Consider the following 24,359-nt stretch of genomic DNA (forward strand, 5'->3'; position numbering starts at 1 on the left):
TTTCATGCACATTAGGCCACGGGTGCCATTTGATAAGATTTAGTCTGTGGGAGCCCAATCTCAGAAAATAAAAAAAAAATAAAAAGAAATGTATTGTTAGATATGATTTAGTGTCCGTGCTATAGTTAGAGAGATAACAGTGAAACTTGGATCAAAACAGTCATTGTGCATTCTCTGATGGTGCTAACGTCTTGTAAAATGAAATAATGCTGAAGTGGAACTATTACTTATTTTGCTGGAGCTATATTAAGTGGGCCTGCAACCACTTGAGGACCCCTGGGGGGCGGGGGAATCATTCATTAATAATTCATTAATATTCAAGATGATTTTGTCCTAGATGTATAGAAGCAGCATATCACCTTCACTAACTTTTCCTTTAAATATCAAAGCCTGTTTGAGCGTCGATTTCGATGTTTTTTTCCAAACAATTACAGGTATAGGCCCATGAAGAGCAAGAAGACAATAGAATAATTACCATAATCATAATCATTATTTTTTTTTCTGCATTTTAATTAGGCCGATAAAGCTCAATTAAGCTCTTCGGCATTAGTGCCTTTTCAGTAAACAGCTGTCCACCTCCCCTCGGTCCTGGGAAAGGGCCGAGGCGCCAGTTCACGCCGAGGTTCCGTCACCAAACCCGGGGAAGCATTGGTGAGACGGAGGGGAACCCCCCACCTGCGGCTCGCTGGGAGCGGCCCCGGGGCCCGGGGCCCGGGGCCCCGGGCCGCGGAGACCCTATCTAACAAGGACACCCGCTCCCACGTTTGATCCCCGAAAGTGAAACTGTGTTAATTAGGCAGCGAGAGAAAAAGCCCATCTGGAGGAGGATTTAACCCCTTCCACGCTGATTGCAGGATCGGAGGGAAGCAGATTAAAGAGCAGAGTCCTCGTCTGTGTTTTCCTTAAATAAACAAAATTCATGTTGCTCAAAAACGTCATTCTCGTTGAAGACCCAAAGAAACAGCATTTGCATTGATGAAAAAAGAAGGAAATAAGTTATGAAAAATAATAAGAATTACAATAACAATGACGATTATTTTTATTAGATTAGTAGTATTAGAATTAGTTATCATAATACTTATTGTTAATAATGATAATAATATTAATAACAATAAGTAAATTATTATTATTATTATTATTATTATTATTAATAACAATAATAATAATAATAATAATAATAAGAAGAAGAAGAAGAACCGAAAATAAACAATAAACACACCTACAATAGATAACACAACATAAGATCAATACACAATTGAAACATTTATTTTGCCAAAGAATAATCCAATATTATAACATTTCCAAAATAATTTGAATGTGAATCGAATTGGCTTCTTACTAACAACGTAACTGGAATATTTTAGTCACATTTTCCACCGTTAGACTGTTTTAACGCCGTGGGGACATGCACACATTTACAAAACCACTTATATCCACCCTCGGTAATTACATTAAAAAATGAAAAAAAAAAAATCCTAACTAAAGAATATACAAATTAAAAAAAACATAATTCCGTGTTTCTATGAGAGATTATAGAATACATTGTCTTTTGACTTTCAAAGTAGGCCTTTGATAGATTTCTCTCAGTTATTTGGGACTTTTGGCCACGAGTCTCGTTTGACTCAACGCATATGGAATCCTACATTTTCTTTGGTAAATTATTCAATCATATGTTGATTTGGATCCGTGTGATATTTCCAATATGCATGTATTTTTATTTTATTTTTTTTTGGGGGGGGGGGGGGGGGTTGCTGAGATGCCTGAATGTGGGACTGGTTAGAATCTATTGCAATACACCAGTAAAATATCTGCAGCTTCCAATTCTCACATCCAGACGCTGGAGCGCCCCACTGTGCTGAGCGTGCAATGTGGCGGCGGAGCGCCCTCTGCTGGTGCACAGCGGGTACTGCTGGAAGATCACTGCAAGAGTGAGTGCATGAATTCCCCAACACAGTCTGAAAACAGACAGTTACCAGTATGTTTACCAGTATGTTTACCAGTATGTTTACCAGTATGTTTACCAGCATGTTTACCAGTATGTTTACCAGCATGTTTACCAGTATGTTTGCAGATGTTTGCAGATGTTTGCAGATGTGATTTAAACCTGTTAGGTGATGATTGTCAACATCAGGGTACAGTGCACATCACGAGCGTTGTGGGTTTAAAAATAACCATTGGGATTTTACAATGTACAAGGAATAAGATGTCAAGTGAAGGGTTATTAAAATCTCTCTCTCTCCCTCTCTCTCTCTCCCTCTCTCCCTCTCTCCCTCTCTCCCTCTCTCTCTCTCTCTCTCTCTCTCTCTCTCTCTCTCTCTCTCTCTCTCTCTCTCTCTCTCTCTCTGCTTGTGTGTGTGTTTAACTGTTGAGCTTCTCGGCCTCCTCAGTCATTACGGCGGTCAACTGGGACTCATGGGACTCCTCTTCTTCTGGGACCTGTTAGAGATAATATGATTTTAGGTGGATAGACAGACAGGCAGACAGACAGGCAGGCAGGCAGGCAGACAGACAGACAGACAGACAGACAGACAGACAGACAGATAGACAGATAGACAGATAGATAGATAGATAGATAGATAGATAGATAGATAGATAGATAGATAGATACTTATAAAATAAATATAAAATAACTATAAATTACCAACAACAGAAAAATGGCAATAAAAAGAATCATATCAAAACATTAACAATAAAAACAAGAAAACAATATATGTCTATATATCTATATATCTATATATATATATATATATATATATATATATATATATATATATATATATATATATATATATATATAGTAAAGCAAAAGAACATCCCCCTGTCTGACTGTGTAACCCAGGTCAAGCCAGAGCAGGGGTTGTGTCCATTTTTCAAACCCTTCATGTCCAAACATTTATCTGCACAAAGGCCCCTTTTTGCCTCCAGATATTACATCATTCATCTGGAAGCCGCATCATGGCGCAGCACCAGGCGTCGTCAGCCTCGACGTGCGCCACCTGGTGCTCAGACGTTGCACCGTCGTCACCGTCAAACGCCGCAGTCGGACGGATCAGTTGCTGTGGCACGCGCGCCCCCTGCTGGTTTGTTTTACGAACTGCAACACATTTCAGATTCTGGGGCGTCGGGGTGAAGCAAAATCCACCAGATTGTCACGTTTTAAGAAAGCGAAAGCATTCAATGTAGACGGATCAGCCAATGAAGGCAGATATGAACACGGCAGGATTTACTTTCACAAGTAGAATGTGATCTGATGTCACGAAGGAAATTATTATTCTGTGAAATTCCTATCATGCGTAGGCCGAGCCAGGGCCTTCATGAGGTAATGTGAGATAAGGTTTGAGTCTCCAAGCGTGATGCGGCACGGGACGCACAGGGGCTTTTTTTTCTCGTTCAATGGGGAAACGGGGGAGGATGAACACATCTAAACTAAAAACACACTGTATTTTTGTTTTCTTCGCGAAACCGGGGAACGGCTGCCACACAGGGTGTCTGTGCCGCCGGCCGGCCCTGGGATGAGTCATGATGTGATGTTTTGGACGACCTCGAACTCTGACGGGTTATGTTTTGTTACAGTTTCCTACGTTTACGCCGTCATTTCTCCTCCGCCAGACTCACCTCCCAGTAAATGTTGTCCTCAAAGCAGATGTTATCGGGAGGTGCGCCGTAGATGGGCAACTTCAGAATGAAGCCTATTAAACAACAAATAATAGCAATTAATTCAAGACTAACAGTAGCACTAAATGAATCAGGATACCTTAATATTTTTATTCCAAAGATGTGTTTAAAATGTGTCGTTGTTCAACTGTGATCACAGAAGATTAAAATTCCACACTGTGCAACATGGGCCAATAAGCACAGATAAATATGAATACTTTGTTTGGTGGCCTGAAATAAATGTTAACAAGGCACATTTTGCATTAACATTGATATTCCAAAAGTGTTGTTGTCGAGTGGGCCTGCAGATGCGGTAGAATTGCCACTAACTGGACTCTATACAGAGCTCTCTCTCTCTCTCTCTCTCTCTCTCTCTCTCTCTCTCTCTCTCTCTCTCTCTCTCTCTCTCTCTCTCTCTCTCGCTCTCTCTCGCTCGCTCTCTCTCTCTCTCTCTCTCTCTCTCTCTCTCTCGCTCTCTAAACCCACAATATAAGCAGGACTTTTTGGGGAAACCTCCCGTCCCCGCCCCTCATCCCCTGCTGCTGTACACACCGACAATCAGTCCTCCCAGGAGGGCGATGCCCAGGGTCACAGCCAGCGAGATCGCCTGGCGAACCCCCTGGAACGAGGCCTCGATGTCTCCCGACGCCACGTCGGGGAACACGTCCGCCATACTGTAGCACACACACAGGGAAAACATATTTACATTTTGAAAAATATATGTTTTATTTGTATAAAAAATATATATCACGACATTACGATATACAGTATGTACACAGTGGATATGCATGAACGTGGTGTAATATATATTTTAGGGTGGGTTGGTGGGTGGGAGGGCCGTCTGCCGTTGTCTGTTCTGTGGTCCACATGTGCGGCAGCCGGGGGCTGGTCAGGGGTCTGCGAGCGATTCGGGTTTGGCATGCTTGGGGGACTCGCCACACCCCACAATTTTAACTGCAATTATCAACAGCACACATTGAGCGGTGGGGTTTTCGGGGTGGCGTGGCACTAGTGGGTTGGTGTGGGGGTGTGGTTTGCCGGGGGGGGTGGGGGGGGTTGGCCCCCTGCTGGCTGGGCCCGGGTCCTAGAGGCTTGTGCCTGGTGCCGGGCGGTTTCTGGCCTGCTGTGACCCGGTGGGGCTGCGGGGAGCTCCGCAGGGGGCTTCCCGGGGCCGCCGTGGGTGTGGTTTGGGGTGTGTGAGGCAGCTGTCGGCTGTCTTACTCCCGCTGCGTGGCTTCCCTGCGACGGGCGCCCCGGGTGCCGGTGGTGGTGGAGAGCCCACATATCTGACTGTCTGCGGGCGATGGCGGTGGGTCATCTGGGTCCCCTCCCGCTCTCCGGGACTAGTTTACGCTCCTTAGGGCCTGCGTGGGTGGCGGGCTCCGGGCTTCTCCGGGGGCTGGGGGGTCTTCTGTGGCTGCAGGGCGTGGTGCTTTCCTGCGGTCGTGCAGTGTCTATTCGGCTGCGGAGCCTTTTCTGCTGCTAGGGGGCGCTACAATATAATTCCAGTGGACGCACATACACGCACACGCACGCGCACACGCACGCACACATACACACACTGCTTCAAACACACCCAAACACCCTCCTGGTTACATCCTTCTCCTTTTCTCCCTCATTTTCTGCCATAACTGGACAGGACAGGAACAGGCCACGTTCCCAATCGCTGTCCCAGTTTTCCTGGACTTAATTTACTCTGTTCTGTGGATACAGGTTGTCGTCCGATGTTTCTATGTTCACGTCTTTCCATGTACATATTGTTGTTTGGTTCTATGGTAATTAAGCCCCTTTCCCACTTGCACTGAAAGCTGTAAATCGACAGCACTGGCAATGCTCTGTATTGGGTTGGGGTTAACGGAGGGAACGAGCGGACAGGGCGAGGGAGAACGGGTGGAGAACGTTCCTTCTCCGGAGGCAGAAGACTTGCATTGCAGGTTGAGAAGTTGAACTCCACTTGCAGACTAACTCTGTCCTAGATGCAATGGAACAAATACTTTGTGTTGTATGCCCAGCGTGATGACAGCACAGGTAAAAAAATAAAAAGGGGGGCTGTTATCAGGGTTTGTTATCAACCACTACCAACATGTGTCCCGGCAGCCACAAACCCTCCCAGAGTTCCCTTGAGCAAGACACTGAGACCCCTCCCTCTTTCCATAGTTACAGGGCTACTATCTAAACTATTTCATGGCCGCAGTAAAGAGTGTGTTTTCAGCACTGTGGAAATTGGAAAAATTCAAGTGTGACACGACTTTGTCGCCAGGGGAACCAGGGCACGGCACTCACCCATCTCCGTAGACGTCCTTGGTTGCCACGGCGGCAGTGACGGCTCCCACTATCGCGCCCAGGACGCCGGGCATGCCGTGCAGGTTATGGACCCCGCAGGTGTCCTGGACCTTCAGCTTTTCCTCCAGGATGGGCTGAGGGGAGGAAGGTGGGAAGGATAAGTGAGTGTGATACTGTATATTTAAAGCGCCAATGGAGGGTCTTGAGTGTTCTCTTTTTGCTGCAGGATTAAAGTCTGAGCGTCAGTCTTCTAAAGTACAGGCCTATGGCGTCCATTTGAAGTATTATTCGGATCTGTTGGATAAAACTGGGTGCACGGAGAAAGGCTCTCGCTTGAAACACCTTCCGACTGGAGGAAAGTTTCACTCCCATAAATGACTTCGTGCTGATCTGAATCAGTCCCCTGCTGTGAACTCAGCTTTTCCTCACCGATAGGTACTTGAAGCCCAGCACAGAGACTGTTCCGGCCAAGAATCCGACAATCATGGAGCCGAAAGGGGTCAGCATCATCTCGCCGGCCGTTCCCGCGGCGACACCCCCGGCCAAGGCTGCGTTTTGGATGTGGACCTTGGGAGATGTGAAGGGTATAGGTTTGGGTCAGTTAGGGTCACGTGGCACCACCTTTATGCGGTCGATCTGTTTTTACTTTGCACATTTTGATTCCTGTTCAGAAAGGCATTTAAAGGTGTACATTCGTTTTCTTTGCTTTTACTCCATTTCTTTGTTATTGCGTGCCAAGCAGAGCAGAGTGATTTTAGACAGCAAGGGAAAAATCTTAAATTTCTTAATCAGTAAAAATCATTAGAATTATAGGTGTCCAAAGGACATTCATTTAGGGCATCCATCTGTCTTTGTTTGAAAAATAATTCAAAACCTCCAGCGGTCTCCAACCTCTGAATACATAGTATAAAAATTATATATTCAGAGCATTTGCTATGAGTTGTGCAGCACCGGGGCCCAGTGGCCATTAGGGGCCCCCAGCTGCACCTGTTGCACTGGCAGTAGTTGCGCCACCGCCTATTATATCCTATATATACTGTTTATATAGTGTATATCTATTTAGCATTTTACATTGTGCATCTGTGCAGATAAATATCATAATTCAATATTTATTTGTGTATGGATAAACAGCATTCATTTATATTTTGCATGTGGTGCACAATAGCCCTTATATTGCAATTTGGACATTTCATATATGAATTGGATTTAGATGCAATTTTTTTGTATTACCTCTCAGATATTTTCTTGTGCTACTTTCTCTACTTCTGTTTCCGCCTAGCGCAGTCATTGCAGTGTTCTGCTAAGCATTTTACCCCACATCGCACCGGTATCACTGTGTATCTGAGTAAAACACGTTGAAAGTCTCCACAAAGAGAAGGGAATATAAGATTAACAACATCATCCCCACATTCGGTCGCATCCCTATCGAGAGGCAAATTAGATTAGACGCCGCAATGTGACTGACGTTCGCTCTAGACAATGGATCCCTGCGCGAAAGTCTCTGGTTGTGATTGGTGGAGGTGTGGCAGGTGTGGTGGAGTGCAGAGCAGTTGGTCCCATCAGTTGATTAAGAAGTCCATACTATTGACGGGCCTTCTGCTATGTACAGTGTGTGTGTGTGTGTGTGTGTGTGTGTGTGTGTGTGTGTGTGTGTGTGTGTGTGTGTGTGTCTGTACCGTGTGTGTTACTTTTCCTCGGGCCTCTGTCTGTCTGAGCGCTGTCACTCGAGGAATGCTCTATCTTGATTTCTGAATGCTTAGATCTTGACAGTTGAGTTCTCAGAAGATACCGTACTGTTGCAACATGCTCGCTCACCTGAAGCAATACTGTGTGAGTATATCACACGGTAAATGAGAACAGTATTTCACACGGTATAAGAGTATGTCAGCCATCAGCCCAGGGTCAGCGCCAAACTGTACTTTTACTATCTGCTGTCGGTTCAGCATTGACATTAAAGAATTAGCACCACACACAATGTGGTAATTCATCGGCGTTCAATGCATGGTATTATGCATGGTCGCTGGCAACATACAACCAGTCAACACAACTGACAAAATGACCTCAAGAAAATTGAGCCTCATAGAAATTAAGCGAGACGCCTACGGACAATTCACTTCCTTCCTGGGGTCCTAAAATCTTCTACAACCACCTCCTCTCACGGAAGGAAGAACATTCATTTGGCTGACACGTTGGCTGCCCAAGGCCCTTAAACCTTCCGCACACTATAACTGGTTTGGTGATGGCACATGGAATTTCCTCAAACCTTCTAAACGTAGATCTGGTTGGTGGAGGCACATCCAGAAGGTTGTCACTGCGGTAAGGCCCGGCATCTCAGGTTTAAGGCCATAAAAGATGCCAGGCAAGCATATCATCCCAAACCAGATCATCCTAGAACCGCCCTCCTGCCTAGAACCACCGAATCCAGCAGACCTACGTGGAGCCCCGTCCACGTGCCCACCGGGTCCGGGCTCCCTCACCATGTCCAGTTTGCCGTCGTGAGCTGTGAGGGCAGAGAGGCCGTAGGTGGCCAGAGTGCAGGCTGCCAGGGAGTAGTAGGTGTTCATGGCCGTGCGGTGCTGATCGTCCCCGTGGGCCGTGATGGCAGAGTTGAAGCTGGGCCAGAACATCCAGAGGTAGATGGTGCCTGATAAGACATGAGGAGAACTAAAGGGCTGAGCTCCCAAACGTCAAGTCCATCAGTACGTCACATCATCCACATATCAACAGGATATCCAAGACACTGAATGCTCAAAGTGTCAGATCCAACAAATTACTTTTGCAATATAGTAAAAAACAATGTAGTCTAGTATAAAGTGTCAAGTGTCCGGCCAGACAAAAAGCAACGCTTAGCCTCTTTTATGTTTATACATTCCAAGATGGGATGTGAGTTACAACACTAAACCCCAGAGAAAAGTAGTGATTTGCAAAGACATCTCAGGTTGTCTTCTTGTTGTTGGTGATTTTCTCTGAGAAGCCGCTTTTCCATCCTCACCGATCATGGCGAACAGGTCGGAGTGGTAGACAGAGCTGTTCCTGTGCTTGCTCTTGCTCAGGTTGGGGCGGTAGAGGACGCGGGTCACCGTGAGGCCAAAGTAGGCTCCAAACGTGTGGATGGTCATGGAACCGCCAGCATCGCGGGCCTGGAAGGGGGTGGACGGTTCAGACATATCAACTCAGGACTTTCTGGTCGAGGACGAGATGTGTTTCATTCTGACTTCAGTTGAAAGTGTAGATTTTCAAAGTATTTAATAACAATGTTTAAAAAAAAAATAAAAATAACAACAATAACTCACCCCGAGAGCGGACAGCAGGATGAACTCGTTCACGGCGAACAAAACCACCTCAAAAAGAGCCATGACCAGGAGCTGGACCGGGCTGGTCTTCCCCAGGACGGCTCCGAATGAGATCAGCACGGCGCCAGTGCAGAAGTCAGCGTTGATCATACTGAAACGGGGCACAATCGGGTTGAAAAAATTGGGACCGATGCAGTGACGCTGGGAGAGATTTGGCGCCTGCTCCGGTAGCAACGTCCGCATTTCCGAGCGGTTACCTCTCCACTCCGATGTGGATCTTGCCGCCATGCATGCCGTGGAAGAAGCCCTGCATGAGCGTGGCCCACTGCAGGGCGAAGGCCGCGATCAGGAAGTTGAAGCCCACGCTGCTGAAGCCGTAGCGCTGCAGGAAGGTCATGAGGAAGCCGAAGCCGATGAAGATCATCACATGAACGTCCTGGAAACCTGTGGGGTTCAGAAGGGAAACACGGGCTCAGATTACATTAATAATAATTCTCTGATATTTTGCCATCCTCTTCATACTTGAATTCTTGACTTTTTATTCCCTGCCTTTGCTCCCTCTCTTTTGTCTTGCCTTTTTAAACTCACCTCCTTTACATTAGTTTAACGAACATTTCTATTAACACATTAACCCCAACCCTAACTCATATTGATAGTTCGAGCTCTCTGTGTGAATATGCTCGATTACACGATGAAGCGTGAATGGAGCACATTGTCTCTATATATAAAAAAGCGAAATGATTCTGCTGCTGAAATGCTGAGATGTTATATGAAAGGCTCCAATGAGCTTGGAGGGTTGTGTGATCATGGTTTCAAATGATGTGTGTCTCTCCCTGCAGTACTTCACCCTGTTTACACAACCCGCAGGATGGGCAGTGCTCGTCTTCTTATGCTCCCCAAACCTGCCACAAACAATATACTCTAGTACTCTAGTATTGTGCGGTGAAGGCTGTCTCCATGGTGATATCCCTGGCCTAGCTGGCAGCGGTATGGCCAGCGTCCCCATTGGCATTTAGATGCACAGTGCCGTTCACAAGGACACATAGTACCAGAGATCGGTGGTTAAAGCAGGCATCTCCCGTGTAGGGGAGTGTGTGGTTTATACTGTATAGACTGTGTAAGTTATGAGGTTTTACTTTAAGTGTTTAATGCTGTTTAGCTTATCAGTTGGTTATCAGCTCCTTTGTGAGACATCAGAGGTCACATGACTGAGACAATTTATATGCCACGCTCAGCTTCTCTTGCTGTGCAACATTATTGAAATTGTTATTATTTTATATGTTGTTAGTTTGCTTGAAGTGCTCTATATTATTATTATCATTATTTATAATAATAATAATAATAATAATAATAATAATATAGAGCACTTAAAACAAACTAATAACAATAATAATAATAATAATAATAATTATTATTATTATTATAATTATAATTATAATTATAATTATTATTATAATAGTAATCTTCATGACATTCATTTTCGATAAGGTGATCGAGAAAAGAAGGAATTATTTTCTGTTTCCTGTCATAACATCCCTATCAGCAGGTGAATGGTGGTGTCAACATGTAGACATTGGCAGTGGCTTGAGACTACCTACACAGCAGCAGGTGATAGATCCATGCTTGTACAGCGTCGGTCAAGTGTGCACGATGTGAACGTGTTTACAGAACAGTTATTATTGTGGGTGTGTATTCAGAGTTCATCGGCTAGTGCACACAAGTGGCTGTGGATTGTGAACATTAACAGCCTTCTGCCCATGTGACAGCGAATGAGCGTCGGGTTAAAAATTATCCCAAGCCATTAACTCTAATGGACGTTTACCCTTCACTCTTTCTTATAATTTGCCTAACCTACGTTTCTGTTTAAATCACTTTGACAGACGGTGGGGATCAGGAAGGTCAGACATAATTTCTGATGCACTGCATTTAACCACTAAGGGAGGATGGCTTCATGTTGCCAAATCAAAGTATAATTAATAAGTAGCACAACAAGTAGGTCTACCACTATTTGGCAGATGGGAAAGTCTGATTGCTCAAATCATTGGTGTCTAAATAATTTACAAAATTGTACTTTCCAATTTTCCTCCCATTTAGTAATATTCCTTTCTGTCTCTGTTTAATGTCTAAATGAGTGAGCATATTTTATATTCAACTGTACATACATAAATGTACGTATGCATGAATAACACCAACACCCTTATCATTAATATTCTACATATGACAGACTAGGCTGGCCAAAGAAAAAAATACATATATTTTCATATAATAATAATAATAATAATAATAATAATAATGATAATAATAATAATAATAATGATAACGCATGTGTGCATGCGTGCGTGTGTGTGTATTCCTCCAATTAAATTCCCTCTCTCCCCACAGAATGATGGGCATATTGGCTTTACTCCATGTTTCCTACTGAGTGATTGGATCTATGTGAGAAGAGAGCGTCTCCCCTCTCCCATGTCTTATCTGATTCAAGCCCCCTGCTCTGCCACTGGCGGACCCAGCCACCTGCACACCTGCAGGCCAGGGAGATAGAGAGATATAGGCATGGAGAGAGAGAGGGAGGGCGTGGAGATTGTGTTGTGATAGGCACAGACGCAGGCCTCAAGGTGTGTACTGTAGAATTTCCACCAGAGCCTCCTTCCACCATTCACTACTTGTTTAGGCACGCCCACCACACACACACACACACACACACACACACACACACACACACACACACGCACACACACGCACACACACACACTCGGTTGTGACTGTTAAGGAAGAACAGTGGGGAGCTCCAATGCTAAATGTAAATTAATGAAACGCAAATGTGACTCTAACTTTAAATGTTGCCGCAAACGTTTCCTCGGAGTGCGTTCAGCAGGCACTCTTTCTCATTGAGGCTGCGGTGATCCAGAAATGATTAGAAAAGTGTCACGTGTGTCTGAGAGCTATGGTAAGACCTGACTGACTGGTTGACATGCTGAGTCACATATACAACAACACTTGGCCTCACTGCTCTGTGTTACAATCAGCAGAAAAATACATTGTGCGTTGACTCAAACTGGACTTAAGTAAACGAGAGGTGGGACATCAAGATGTATTGATTCAACCAGTGATTTGACACTATAATGGAGTCACATGGCTCCCAATTTGCTCGAGCGCGTTGTGCCAAAGTGTGGCTGTCCACAGGGTGGGGGGACAGCAGGGGCAGTAATGCACTAATGTTCCAAATGTTATTCTTAATTTTCAAATGGCGAAAAAAAAAAACGACAACCATTGTGCGATCTCCTCCTTTTACACCGGTGGTCCGTGTGAACGGATCACACACTTTGGGACGCCGGTGGACTGGAAGACATCTCTGTGCTCTGCTCGCTCAGGAGGAATGGGACCACAGCAAACCGCCGTCCAATTAGGAAGCCATTAGCGGGAGATGTTCGCCGCCCCGGTGAGCCGCGATGTGCGACCCAACGAAGCACCGAGTAACAAGTTGTATTTTATTACAAGGGAGGATGGGGACTGTTCTGTGAATGCGGAGTCGTGGCCATCATCTGTAGGTAGGTTCTCATGCGAAATATTATCAAAACAATTTAACCAACTAACCGACCGACCGACCGACTAACTCACCAACCAACCAACCAACCAACCAACCAACCTACTTACGAACCGACCGACCGACCAACCGACTGACCGACTGACCGACTGACCGACCGACTGACCGACCGACCAATTGACTAACTAACTCACCAACCAACCAACCAACCTACTTACAAACGAACGAACGCATGAGCGAACGAACAAACAAACGAACAAACGAACGAACGAACGAACGAACGGACTGACGGACCAACCGACCAACTAACTCATCAACCAACCAACCAATCAACCAACCTACTTACAAAAGAATGAACGAACGGACCGACGGACTGACGGACTGACTGACGGACCGACGGACTGACTAACTAAACAACCAACCAACGAACGTACGAACAAACGAACGACGAATGGATGAATGGATCGACCGACCGACCGACCGACCGACCGACCGACCCACTTACTCACTCACCCACTCACTCACTCACTCACTGACTGACTGACTGACTCACTAACTGACTGACTGACTGACTGACTGACTAACTAACTAACCATTTAACCATTTAACCAACTAACGAACTAACGAACCAACCAACCAACCAACCAACTAACTAACTAACTAACTAACTAACTAACTAACTAACTAACTAACTAACTAACTAACTAACTAACTAACTAACTAACTAACTAACTAACTAACTAACGAACTAACTAACCATTTAACAAACAAACAAACTAACTAACTAACTAACTAACTAACTAACTAACTAACGAACTAACCAACTAACTAACCAACTAACTAACCAACTAACCAACTAACCAACTAACTAACTAACTAACTAACTAACTAACTAACTAACTAACTAACTAACTAACTAACTAACTAACTAACTAACTAACTAACTAACTAACTAACTAACTAACTAACTAACTAACTAACCAACCAACCAACCATCCAACTAACTAACTAACTAACTAACTAACTAACTAACTAACTAACTAACTAACTAACTAACTAACTAACTAACTAACCATTTAACTAACTAACTAACTAACTAACTAACTAACTAACTAACTAACTAACTAACTAACTAACTAACTAACTAACTAACTAACTAACTAACTAACTAACCAACTAACCAACTAACTAACTAACTAACTAACTAACTAACTAACTAACTAACTAACCAACTAACCAACCAACCAACTAACTAACTAACACCTCAATGAAGTTGAGGGAGGGATGTGACCAAACTAAAAATCCTAAATATAGTTTTGAATGTATTAATGAGCAGCTGCAGGATGCCACAGCAGTAATAACATCTTAACAGTTTCCATGTGGAGTGAGGAGTGTCAACATTTGATCCTGTTGATCTCCATCGTCCCTGTCTTTTCACGCTGCCTCTCACGTCTATGCAGTGAACGCATTCGGCGACTGATGCTCCGCGGTTTTTGTCCGCTGGTGGGCCCCTAACACCTGGCCCCCGGTCCCGGGATTCCCAGGCGTCCCCTGAGCCCCCGCCCGGTCAGGGCCACTCACTTGGGTAGCGGTAGTAGAAGTCGTTCTCGTAGTCCGAGTGGTTCTTGGTGAGCTCGTGCCACTTCCTCGCGTCCGTCTCGTCGTCGTACTGGACCAGCGCGCCGAAGAGGATGATGAGGATGACCTCCAGGATGATGCAGATCGCCGGCAGCTTCAGCCGCATGTTGGTCGCCGCGTCCGTCATGTTGGGGGCCCGTGAGGGGAGGTCCTGCAGGTGAGTCCTTCCCTTAAAACCTGGATTTGAGTGGCGCGGGATACAGGGTCCTTCAGTGGCGGGGACCTAACCCTGCTAATCCCCACAGAATGGAACCCTCTCTCTCTCTCTCTCTCTCTCCCTCTCTCTCTCCAATTCTCCCCCCCTCACTCTCCCTCTCTTCCTCCCCCTCTCTCTCTCTCTCTCTCTCTCTCTCTCCCTCTCTCTCTCTCTCTCTCTCTCCTGCACACTTGGTGGTGTTTGCAGTGCAGAGGCAGGGGGCCGAGTGTCAGGGTCGGAGGGAGAAACCAGCAGACAGCCACATGAGATGTGTCTAACTGCTTTTTGTGTTTTTGGGCCGTCCGTCCACGCCCATCCCGGCCTCCTCCGTCACCAATGAGGCCGGGCCGGTCCAAGCCCCTCCCATCCCGTGCTGTAATTTTAAGGTAGTATAGGTAGGACAGCGTGGCCTCGCCTCGGCTGGATCACCTGGGCCTGTGGAGGCCTCTCAGCTCATTTTGGTTCTATCTTCAATCAACCTCTTATATGCCATGTGTCCACACAGCTGACTCATTCTTTTCCTCCTCATGTATAGAATACAATACAATAGACTATAGTGTAGTAAATCACCTAATAATTGTTATATAATGCTAATAATGTTTCCCAGCACCTAAAGCAGAAGTGGGTCTCTCCTTCTGTGGCTCCTTCCTTTTTTCCCCACCAAGTGTTTTTTTTGGGGTTTTTTTCCCGTGTCCGGGGCGAGGACTAAGAATAGGAGATGTCATCGATTTCTAAATTATTTGAAAGTTGGTGGAGCCCTGCGGTTTCGCGAAGCCTTCAGATGTAAATTTTGTTCAGTTTGTCAGCGTCTATAATTTGTCATCCAGATTCGCCGAGGCCTGTGTAGAGGATTGAAACAAACGTAATGACCGTGTTGCTATGGCATGACATGGCAGGATTTCGTTTTATTTCGCCATCGTAGCCCCTATTTGACGCGCAGAAAGTGGCGCGGCAGCCCAGGGGTTGGAAACCGTTGAATCTTCACAGGCTTTGAAAGGAGGGACTGACAGACGACTCCGGGGGTGGAGCGTTGGGGATGATGACACCAGAACCCACCACGTGGGGAGGGAAGATGAATAATGAGCGTGTGTCACAAAAAGGAAGCGGGCACGGCGGCGGGGATCGGACGTGGCATGCCTTTAGAGAGCCATATGCAAGGTCCAGAGGGTGCAAAGAGGACCGCCGAGTTTTAATGCAGTAGGCTACATGCCCATATTTTAAGTTCGGCCTATAGGGGGTGTTGAAAGGTGCGTCCCGGTCCGGAAACAAGGCGACGATCGAGAGCGACGGGAGCTTTTTGTAAGGAGAGGGCGGCAAGACAGGAGAAGGCCCGAGCTGCCGGATACGCTCCGCGGGCAGCAGACAGTCCAAGCAGGGGGAGCGCGTTGATCTAGGGATACGTCTCGGCACATCCTACTCGGGCCGGGTCCGATAGGAGGTGCCACTCAGGCTGCTATCGGCCGCCTCCATCTGCGGCGTCTGCCTCCGGTTGAGTAGGGCGCAGCGGTCAGGAATGCTGTTATGGTTTTCGGGGGAATCTTAACAATTGCCACTCGAGACCACAGGCGTCAGAGGCGAGCTGGCCGTTCCTGTCCGTCCGGCCGGCCCCCAGGGAGACCTTCGTTCCGCCGTCCAAACACTGCGTCGAATATTCAGTTAGCGCGGCTGCACGCACCTGATCCTCCATCACTGTGGCATAACTAACTCTCACTTCTGTTCACAAAAGTCAAAGCTGAAAGACGATTAAATCAGTTTAATCATTTTATCTTTTTTTTTTTTTTACAGTAGAACTACACATTTGTGAACATAAGAATCAGAATGATTCCAAGTACATTTACAAATAGGAGTATTTTGTCGGTTTCCCTACACACAATTAGTATTAAAATGTGTTATTTATTATTATTATTATTTTTTTTTAATTCAGAGTCTTAATTTTTACATATAAAAATATTCAGAATATACAAAGTACATACTTGTATAATTCTGCCCAATGTAATTATTAAATTAAATTATTAAATGTTATTAGATAACGACTGATGTCTGTAACTTCAGAAAATGTTGAACCGACTGTTCATCTCAAGCGATTCCACACATGCTCCAATTAAAACAAACTGAGAAAAATAATCAAGGTTTAAATTATCAATTAAAATGAATCCTTCATGTTTCGGCTACTGAAGGTTTTAAGCCCTTCCGTGCAGATTGAATAAAACCAAGCAACCTACTAGGAATTTAAACCGTCGTTAAGGTATTGGACCCCACATCCCATGGTCTTGTGGATGTGTCCCATCTTGTCCTTTTGTTGGGCTAGAGCTGCGGGTGCCGCAGGGCGTGTTTAAACTGAAGGACCCTCAATCACAAAGGAGTTTCAATTACCAAAACACTTAAGATAAAGCACATTGCAGCGCTGGTCAGCGAGGCCGACGCTGGAGCGGATTCCACTGATTGCGACCCTGTTAGGCAACATAATTGTGTGAATTAGAGCTTGGTGTCCTGTTGGTCACGCTGTGCAGAGCAGATGGGGGCCGAATAAACTCCCAAATTCCATTAGGGACACTGCGCTTTGATCAAGGGCTCAGAGGTGAATTAGCAGGGAACGCCAACTACTTTGCCTGAAAAAATGAGATTTAACTTTTCGCTTTCACCGTTTTTTATGTTATTTGTAGTTCGGCATGTTGTCAGTATATTGTGATACTATGGGAAAGGCAAGGCACCATCTAAATGAGGCTTTTCTTTTGAAATACGTTTACCATTCACAAAATTGAGGTAGGCTATAAATTGCAGCGTACCTTCAATATTTATATGGGTTTATTCAGACATTTTGCCCATTTTTGGAATAAATGATCAAACCTATTCACTTCCTTGGTGGGAATGCTGTGTGTTTCTCTTCTACTAACACAATGCATGTGATTTTTATGGTAGAGAGATATCTTAAGCGGCCCAAGTTAGTAGCTCATTCATAAAACGAGGTCTCTGTCCATTCTAGAGCTTTCCAAAACACTGGATTCAGTGATACACCTGGGGTGGCATTTCCAGATGAAAGTGAAGTAAGGGTAACCTACTGGCATAACCTTTTTATGTTACATTTGATAATTGCATTTTTACATTATATCTAGATATTGTGCAAATGGATATTTTCAAACACATTCAGTAAAGATGCAGTTATTCTGCAGTCTAAATAACTATAAGACCAGGTAGGTAGACAAGGTACATCTATTGCAGTATTGATTTTCCTCCCCTTGCAGAGGAAAGGGTGACGGGCCAGAGGGAAGATTAGTTTGACTTCACTGTCTTACAGCTAAAAGTTCCCGTCATTCCAGGATACTTCCAAATATTTCGTAAGACAACCCATAATCTAAGGCCCTACGGTTGCACAAATAGCAAGCGTCTCTCATGACCTCCTTCTCTGATGGCTGATAGAAACTCTGCCATTTTCCCTGTGAGCTGACGACGCGCGGACACATTTTGCTGTGAATGCACCTCCTGTGAAGAGAGAGAGAGAGACACACGCACGCGCATGCGCACATGCGCGCGCGCGCACACACACACACACACGCGCGCACACACACACACACACACACACGCGCACACGCGCACACACACGCACGCACACACGTGCACAAACACGCGCGCACACACACACACACACACACACACACACACACACACACACACACACACGCACAGATGCACACACAAGTACACACGCGCACCACACACACACACACACACACACACCTCCCCATTCATCATGGAATCCCAGCCATCCGGATCTATGTGTGCGTGGCAGTAGGCGCCTCTTGTCACTCCATCAATTCAGCTCCTGGGGCCCAGATAAGACAATCTCCTGATCAGACGAGGTGAACATGTGAGGAGAGGGATGTTGAGGGACAACGTGTGTGTGTGTGTGTGTGTGTGTGTGTGTGTGTGTGTGTGTGTGTGTGTGTGTGTGTGTGTGTGTGTGTGTGTGTGTGTGTGTGGTACCTGAGTATGAGAGGCACCAGATTGGACCAGATAAAGACAAGTTCAGACCCGTCCGCTTTACCATAGTGTGATAACGCACAACGCGGATGCATTCCTGCCGGGACTTTCTACTTACCAGATGGACAGTGTGTGATGCTGGTATGTTCTAATTGCAACAAACCCAGTTTGGCAAGTCATACAATCTGTAGCTCTCTGATCTGTATCTACATACAAGTATCTTCACCACTGTTCCGGTGGGGTAAATCCTTTCACTTTAAATTAATATCATAATAAAACTTGTTTCATTAATGAAAATAAACTTATATTTTGGGCTTTTTCTGTGTCTCACATGCACGCACACACACACGCATGCACGCACGCACACACACACACACACACACACACACACGCAAATGCATACACAATGTTTGTGTGTGTTTTTCAGTGTTTGCTAATTCAAATGGTTCACCATTTGGGGTGGGGCGTGGTGGAGTGGGGTGTTGGGCTGGAGGGTAAATTGACATCTCAACAGCCAAGATCTGTATCTCCCACAGATGACATTGTCACATGAAGAGTCCACGCGGTATGAGAGAACATCTTTTAACTGATCAAAACAACACCTCGGGCTAATCCACGAATCTCATTTCTCCGCGAGGACCAAAGCGTCAAATGTCAGGGGGAAAAAAAGTCAATTTCAATGCAGGATTTCGCAGCGTTTAAAAGACTGCCGTCCTTTTCTTAATGTAACGTAATGTTCTCAGATGTCATTTATCACCTGCGTCAAAAAAAACCAAACAAGCTTTTTGTACCCAAGAGTGCATAAACTGTCACAGAGGATAAATGTTTTTTAGACTAATTTAGACTAAATTTAAAGTAAAAAATAAAATAAAAATGCAATGTGCCGCTCAGGTTTTCATGTAAAAAAATGAAAACTTTTTTTTATTTGGTGCACTGTCAAATTAAAAACCTGAGCTTAACTTGTTTGCATAACGGGAGTTAGGGTCATTACTATTAAATTAGAGGTCAGTTCCTGTCATATCATTTCATGTATTATCAAATGTATGAGTCTATCTTTCCACTAGACTCAATAAAAAATTTTTTTTGTTGCGCTCGCTTCCCTCCTGACCACGCCCCGCTCCTTTGGACACTGCCTTTGTTTAACCAGCTAAATTCCCCCCTGACCGCGCCTCGCTCCTTGGGACCTCCATTATAATACCTGTGTTACCAGACCCCTGCTGTTTCCTCCACCTTTCTCCTTGACAGCGTTTTTTTAAACAGCGTTTTATTTCGGAAAAGGGAGGTGTCATGGTTCCGGTGTGATTGGGGAAAAAGCAGTAGAGGAGACAGCAACTTAAACAAAGAACAGCGAACATTCTTCTGCAGTACATTACTTCCCTCAAAAAGTGTCACAATGTTGTTTATACCCGAGGGTAAACTAAACTGCCTGTGGAGCTTGTGCAGAAACAAGAGTCAAATGCTTGAGTAATTACTTTGGCCAAGGTCCATTAGAACAACAAATGTGACATTGTTGGTGCTAAAAGCAGCCATTTGTCAAAAATGTATGGGCTTGATACTGGAATCGATATATTGCAGCAGGGAGTGCTGCGGTAAAAATGCAGAAAAAACCGGGGATCATTAATAATTCATGTTATGAATTAGCCCATATGACAAAGCGGGAAGATAAGGAAGGGGTGTTCTCGGATCCTGACATTTTGGATAAAGCATAAAAAAACGGAGCTGACTACCAAAAACTGAGCACGGCGTTAGCCCAGACGGGCCACAGAGTCATGCTCGGCTCACAGGCCGGGCCACACCCGCTGATCCACATCGGCTAGCGGATCAGCTGATCCCGTCCGCGCATCCCATCGGCGGTCTCATCCAGGGCGCCTTGTTTAAGCGGCGTCAGCCTGCCCACCCCCACCGCTTCCTCTGCAAGCTGCTCTGCCACCCACCTCCATCCCGGCTCCTCCCTTTCATGCGGTATCTGACTCAATGTCATTTCTGTTGTCAATGATGCCGGCTCTGTTCGGTTCCCTAAGGGGTCCTTGCTGCTGCTCTCCCCGCCCCGGCTTCCCATACTCGTACGTGGCAGGGCAGGAAGGAGTGCTCTCCATGCCTTAGGCTTTCCACACATGTGCCTGGGAGGGCAGGGAGGTCCCAGAACAGATCCACACCACCACATATATGTTTGCAATTGAATAAAAGCTTTCTTTGACTAAGCGTGGTCCTGACTGAAATGGCACATGCAAATTGTTATCAACTTATTTTTTGGTCTTTTTTTTTTTTTGGGTTCTAAATTCCGAAAAATACCGACATGCCTGAGGTTCGCGGAAACCTTCGTGGTATGAAGCGATTCCAGGCGTTTTCGGAACAAACTGTTCTGGGGACTACCTGAGGGGAACTAGGAACTGGGGAGGTCGCCCAGGGACCAGATACCATCAAGGGACCTTTTTTTCCTGGTTGTATTCGCACCCGCAGTAGGAACGCTGTGGTGAAGTCAGCCAATGGGGTTCCAGCGCGGCTTCCGTGTTCCGTGTTGTATTGACTCCGCAACTTTCCATTATTCCACCTTATCAGAAGGGCGAAATCTGTCTCCGATCGAATCTGAGGTGAGAATTAAGCGACGCAGTTACTGAATCTTCACTCCTATCACATCCACAAGACGTTGTTTCAAAGTTTGCTCCGACTTTTGTAAAGGCGCAGGTGCGCGGGAATTTTTTTTGGTTTCGGTCGATTAAAGTCGGAAAATGAAATGAGGTAAATGAACACATCTGCGATAAAAAATATTCGCTTCATTGTTTTTTTATTTTCTGTTTTTTTTTCGTGGGGATTTTCTTTTTTGCACCTGCTCCAGGGCAGGGACGAACCGGCACAAGAGGAACAGGTCAGTGACGTCGGCGCCTCCAAAAGTTGTTTGAACATCGACAAAGCACGACGACGTACCAACGTACCCGGTGAAAGACACATGCAGAGTCCTGAAGTTCTGACTTCAGTGACAACACACACGGGCCACCCAAAAATCACTGTTTCAAACATTGCATTCCAAGACTTATAATGTTTTGACGTCTCCTGAAAGAAAAGGTTGGACCAACACCCCAAACTTCCAAAGACCCAAAGGGAGCAGCGGTATCATCGTACGGGGAATGCAGACCACATTGTTTGTGCGGCGCATCCAAAGGTCAAAGGTCAAATTCCGCTCCACTGAGAAACCCCCAAAGCCGAAACGCCCGCCCGCATGCGCCTCCTTGAACAGGGGAGCGGAGGTGCGGGCAGCCTTTCAAAGCTGTCAGGTTCGCCTACGTCTTTTCAACTTTTGAGCGGGGGAAATCTTTTAGCGGGGCTCAAATTCCGTCCATCCGACTTTGAACCGTAGGAGAAGAGGCAGCCCCTGGAATGCCAGGGAAAAAAAAAACAACAAAAAAAACCCAACATTTTAAAAGGTAGTGTTTCTTTAACTTTGGCGGTGGGGGGGTGGGGTGGTGAAGTGTCGTTCAGGACGATAAAGGGCTGTCAGGAGACGCATGCCTTTGGCTGTGACCGCCTTCGTGACCCCAGCGCCTGTCAATGCCTTCGACAGCGGTCACGCACCGATGAGCCCTGCGAGCTGATACCGCCGACGGAGCGGCTGACGAGCCCGACCTGCTCTGCTATCGGGTCATCTGCCGCGCGGCAACAGCAGACGCCGTCGGCTGGTTGCGCGGCTCGACCGAGTGGACGCGTTGTGCGGCTGAGAGGGGCCGCAGGGTAACTCCTGCGCGGGATAAGCACACGTCTAGGAATGCGACTATCAAATGGTCAAGGAACATTTATATCCCTCTAAACATGTAAATATCAAGTGGTATCACAGGATGAAGTCGGTTGAATATATCTTGAAACTTCCGTTGCCGGGACAGACTTTTTTTTTTTTTTTTTTTTACTCTTTGTTCGGTCGTTCCTTACCCACAAATGCACCAGGGTGAAGTACGTGAAAACGGATTCCGACAAAGCATTCTTTGTTTGTTTTGATCAGGTTAGGCTAGCGCTCCCTCTAGTGGTCGGTAACGACACAGTGTGATTTAAAGCCGTGTTTTTTATTTTTATTATTATTCAAATCTTAACTAGATTAAAAAAAAGCACATTCCATACAAATCCTTGGACGACATGAGGTCGCACCGTGCGGTCTCCCGTCTTTTCCTCGCCTACCCATGCGTGTCTCGCCCGCTCTCGCTCTCTCTCTCTCTGCAGTTCCACACCTGGCCACCGGTTGCCACCTCCTCTGACCTTACCCCGTGAGCCCGCGTGTTCATCGGCCCTGGGCTGGCCTGAGGACCTGTGTTCCAAGCCGCTCCCTGCTTGTTCTTCCGTGTCTTTATAGGCATTATTCTTGTGTTTGTTCATGTGAACCTTAATGACGGACTCTTTGCTTTTAGGACGCTGCCGCGCTGGCCTCTGAGTCTGCATCTGGACGCTGTGAATGAAACATTTCACGTGATATTTCAGGTCCAACACTAGAGGGCGATGTTCCTGTTCTCACAAAGCACATTCATTCGTTCAAAAAATGTTTCTGCGCTTGAGATTGAGAGAGGAGCGAGGTGGTGATGGAGACAAAGAAAGGGTGGGTATGTACTGTATGTTGATAAAAGTCTCATTCAGAATATTCCTAAGACCCAGAAATAAGCCATAAAAACAACGTATTGTGTGAAACGGTCCTTACCTGTGAGGAGCACTGTCGTATTATATTTATTCCAGTTTAAAATAGTAGAGAGTATTAACAACACAGATGTTTAGAAATATCAGCGCAACTGAAATTCACTTTAACTGAGCATATAAGACATAGGACAGACAGGTAGGCGGGCGGGCGGGCAGACAGACGTACAGAGAGACGGACAGACAGATAGACGGACAGATTGATAGATGGATGGATTCATAGATAGATAGATAGATAGATAGATAGACAGATAGATAGATAGATGGAAGAGGAGAAATGGAAAACAGAGTGAGTGGGATGAATACTAATTGCCATGTAATGGAAGGGCCACAAAGAAAGCGCCATTGATGACAGAGCACAATGGAGAAGGGACGCAGGGGAGAGAGAAGAATCCTATTATCTGCGTCTTTCCACATCGGATGGTGTCCGTGTTGCCATTGCAGAGAGCGGGGTGACCACGGCCGGAACAAAGCTGCCCTTGTGTGGGCGGCAGGGATGGAGGAAGCAGCTTCCCGTCCTTCTGCCCCCAATGCTGTGCGGCCAAAAACAAAGATGGCTGAATGCACTCCATAGTCCTCTCTGGCAGCGGCCAGTTGGGAAAGGTCAGGATACACATGGGGGCTTGCTGTCCCTGGAGTTCAGTGATGGCACATATAACAATTTGTTTGTTTTGGTTGATACGGTATGATACAGCAGCCCTTTGTTACCAGTACTCTGTGACAGTGTACTTACAGTAAAGGCACATAAGCTCTTTAAGGTGTTCACCGGTTCCCCACTGCTCATGGTCACTTCTTTTAGAATGCAGAATCCATGCATCTTTTGAAAAGTAATATAAAATACACAACTATATTGCATCTGTTTTTCTTTATCATTATTATTATAATTATCATCATCATCATTATAATTATCATCATTATTATTTTTTTTTTTATTATTATTAATATTATTAGTGCATCTTTACACCCACAACACATTGTATGTTAAACCTCAAGTTATTTTTCTTATTTTGGAATTGATCAAATAGTGTGGCTATGGAACAAAAAGATGACGGTCAAAACATCGCCCTCCCTCTTTTTCCGGGACAACGTGATTTCCCGCCTCTCA

General features: G+C 45.6%; 1 protein-coding gene across 1 annotated transcript; it reads right to left on the reverse strand.

Moving 5' to 3' along the window:
• Positions 1-1,250: 1,250 nt before the first annotated feature.
• rhbg (Rh family B glycoprotein) lies at positions 1,251-14,747 on the reverse strand. The gene is made up of 10 exons (XM_080005074.1): positions 14,356-14,747; positions 9,488-9,674; positions 9,231-9,381; positions 8,930-9,077; positions 8,415-8,581; positions 6,367-6,504; positions 5,938-6,071; positions 4,207-4,328; positions 3,616-3,689; positions 1,251-2,436 (listed from the first exon to the last, which is right to left on the reverse strand). The coding sequence occupies exons 1-10, from the start codon at positions 14,537-14,539 to the stop codon at positions 2,359-2,361; spliced, it is 1,383 nt and encodes a 460-aa protein (XP_079861200.1). The 5' UTR covers positions 14,540-14,747; the 3' UTR covers positions 1,251-2,358.
• Positions 14,748-24,359: the final 9,612 nt, after the last annotated feature.

This window comes from Zeus faber (genome assembly GCF_960531495.2).
Source record: "Zeus faber genome assembly, chromosome: 8".
Classification (NCBI taxonomy): domain Eukaryota; kingdom Metazoa; phylum Chordata; class Actinopteri; order Zeiformes; family Zeidae; genus Zeus; species Zeus faber.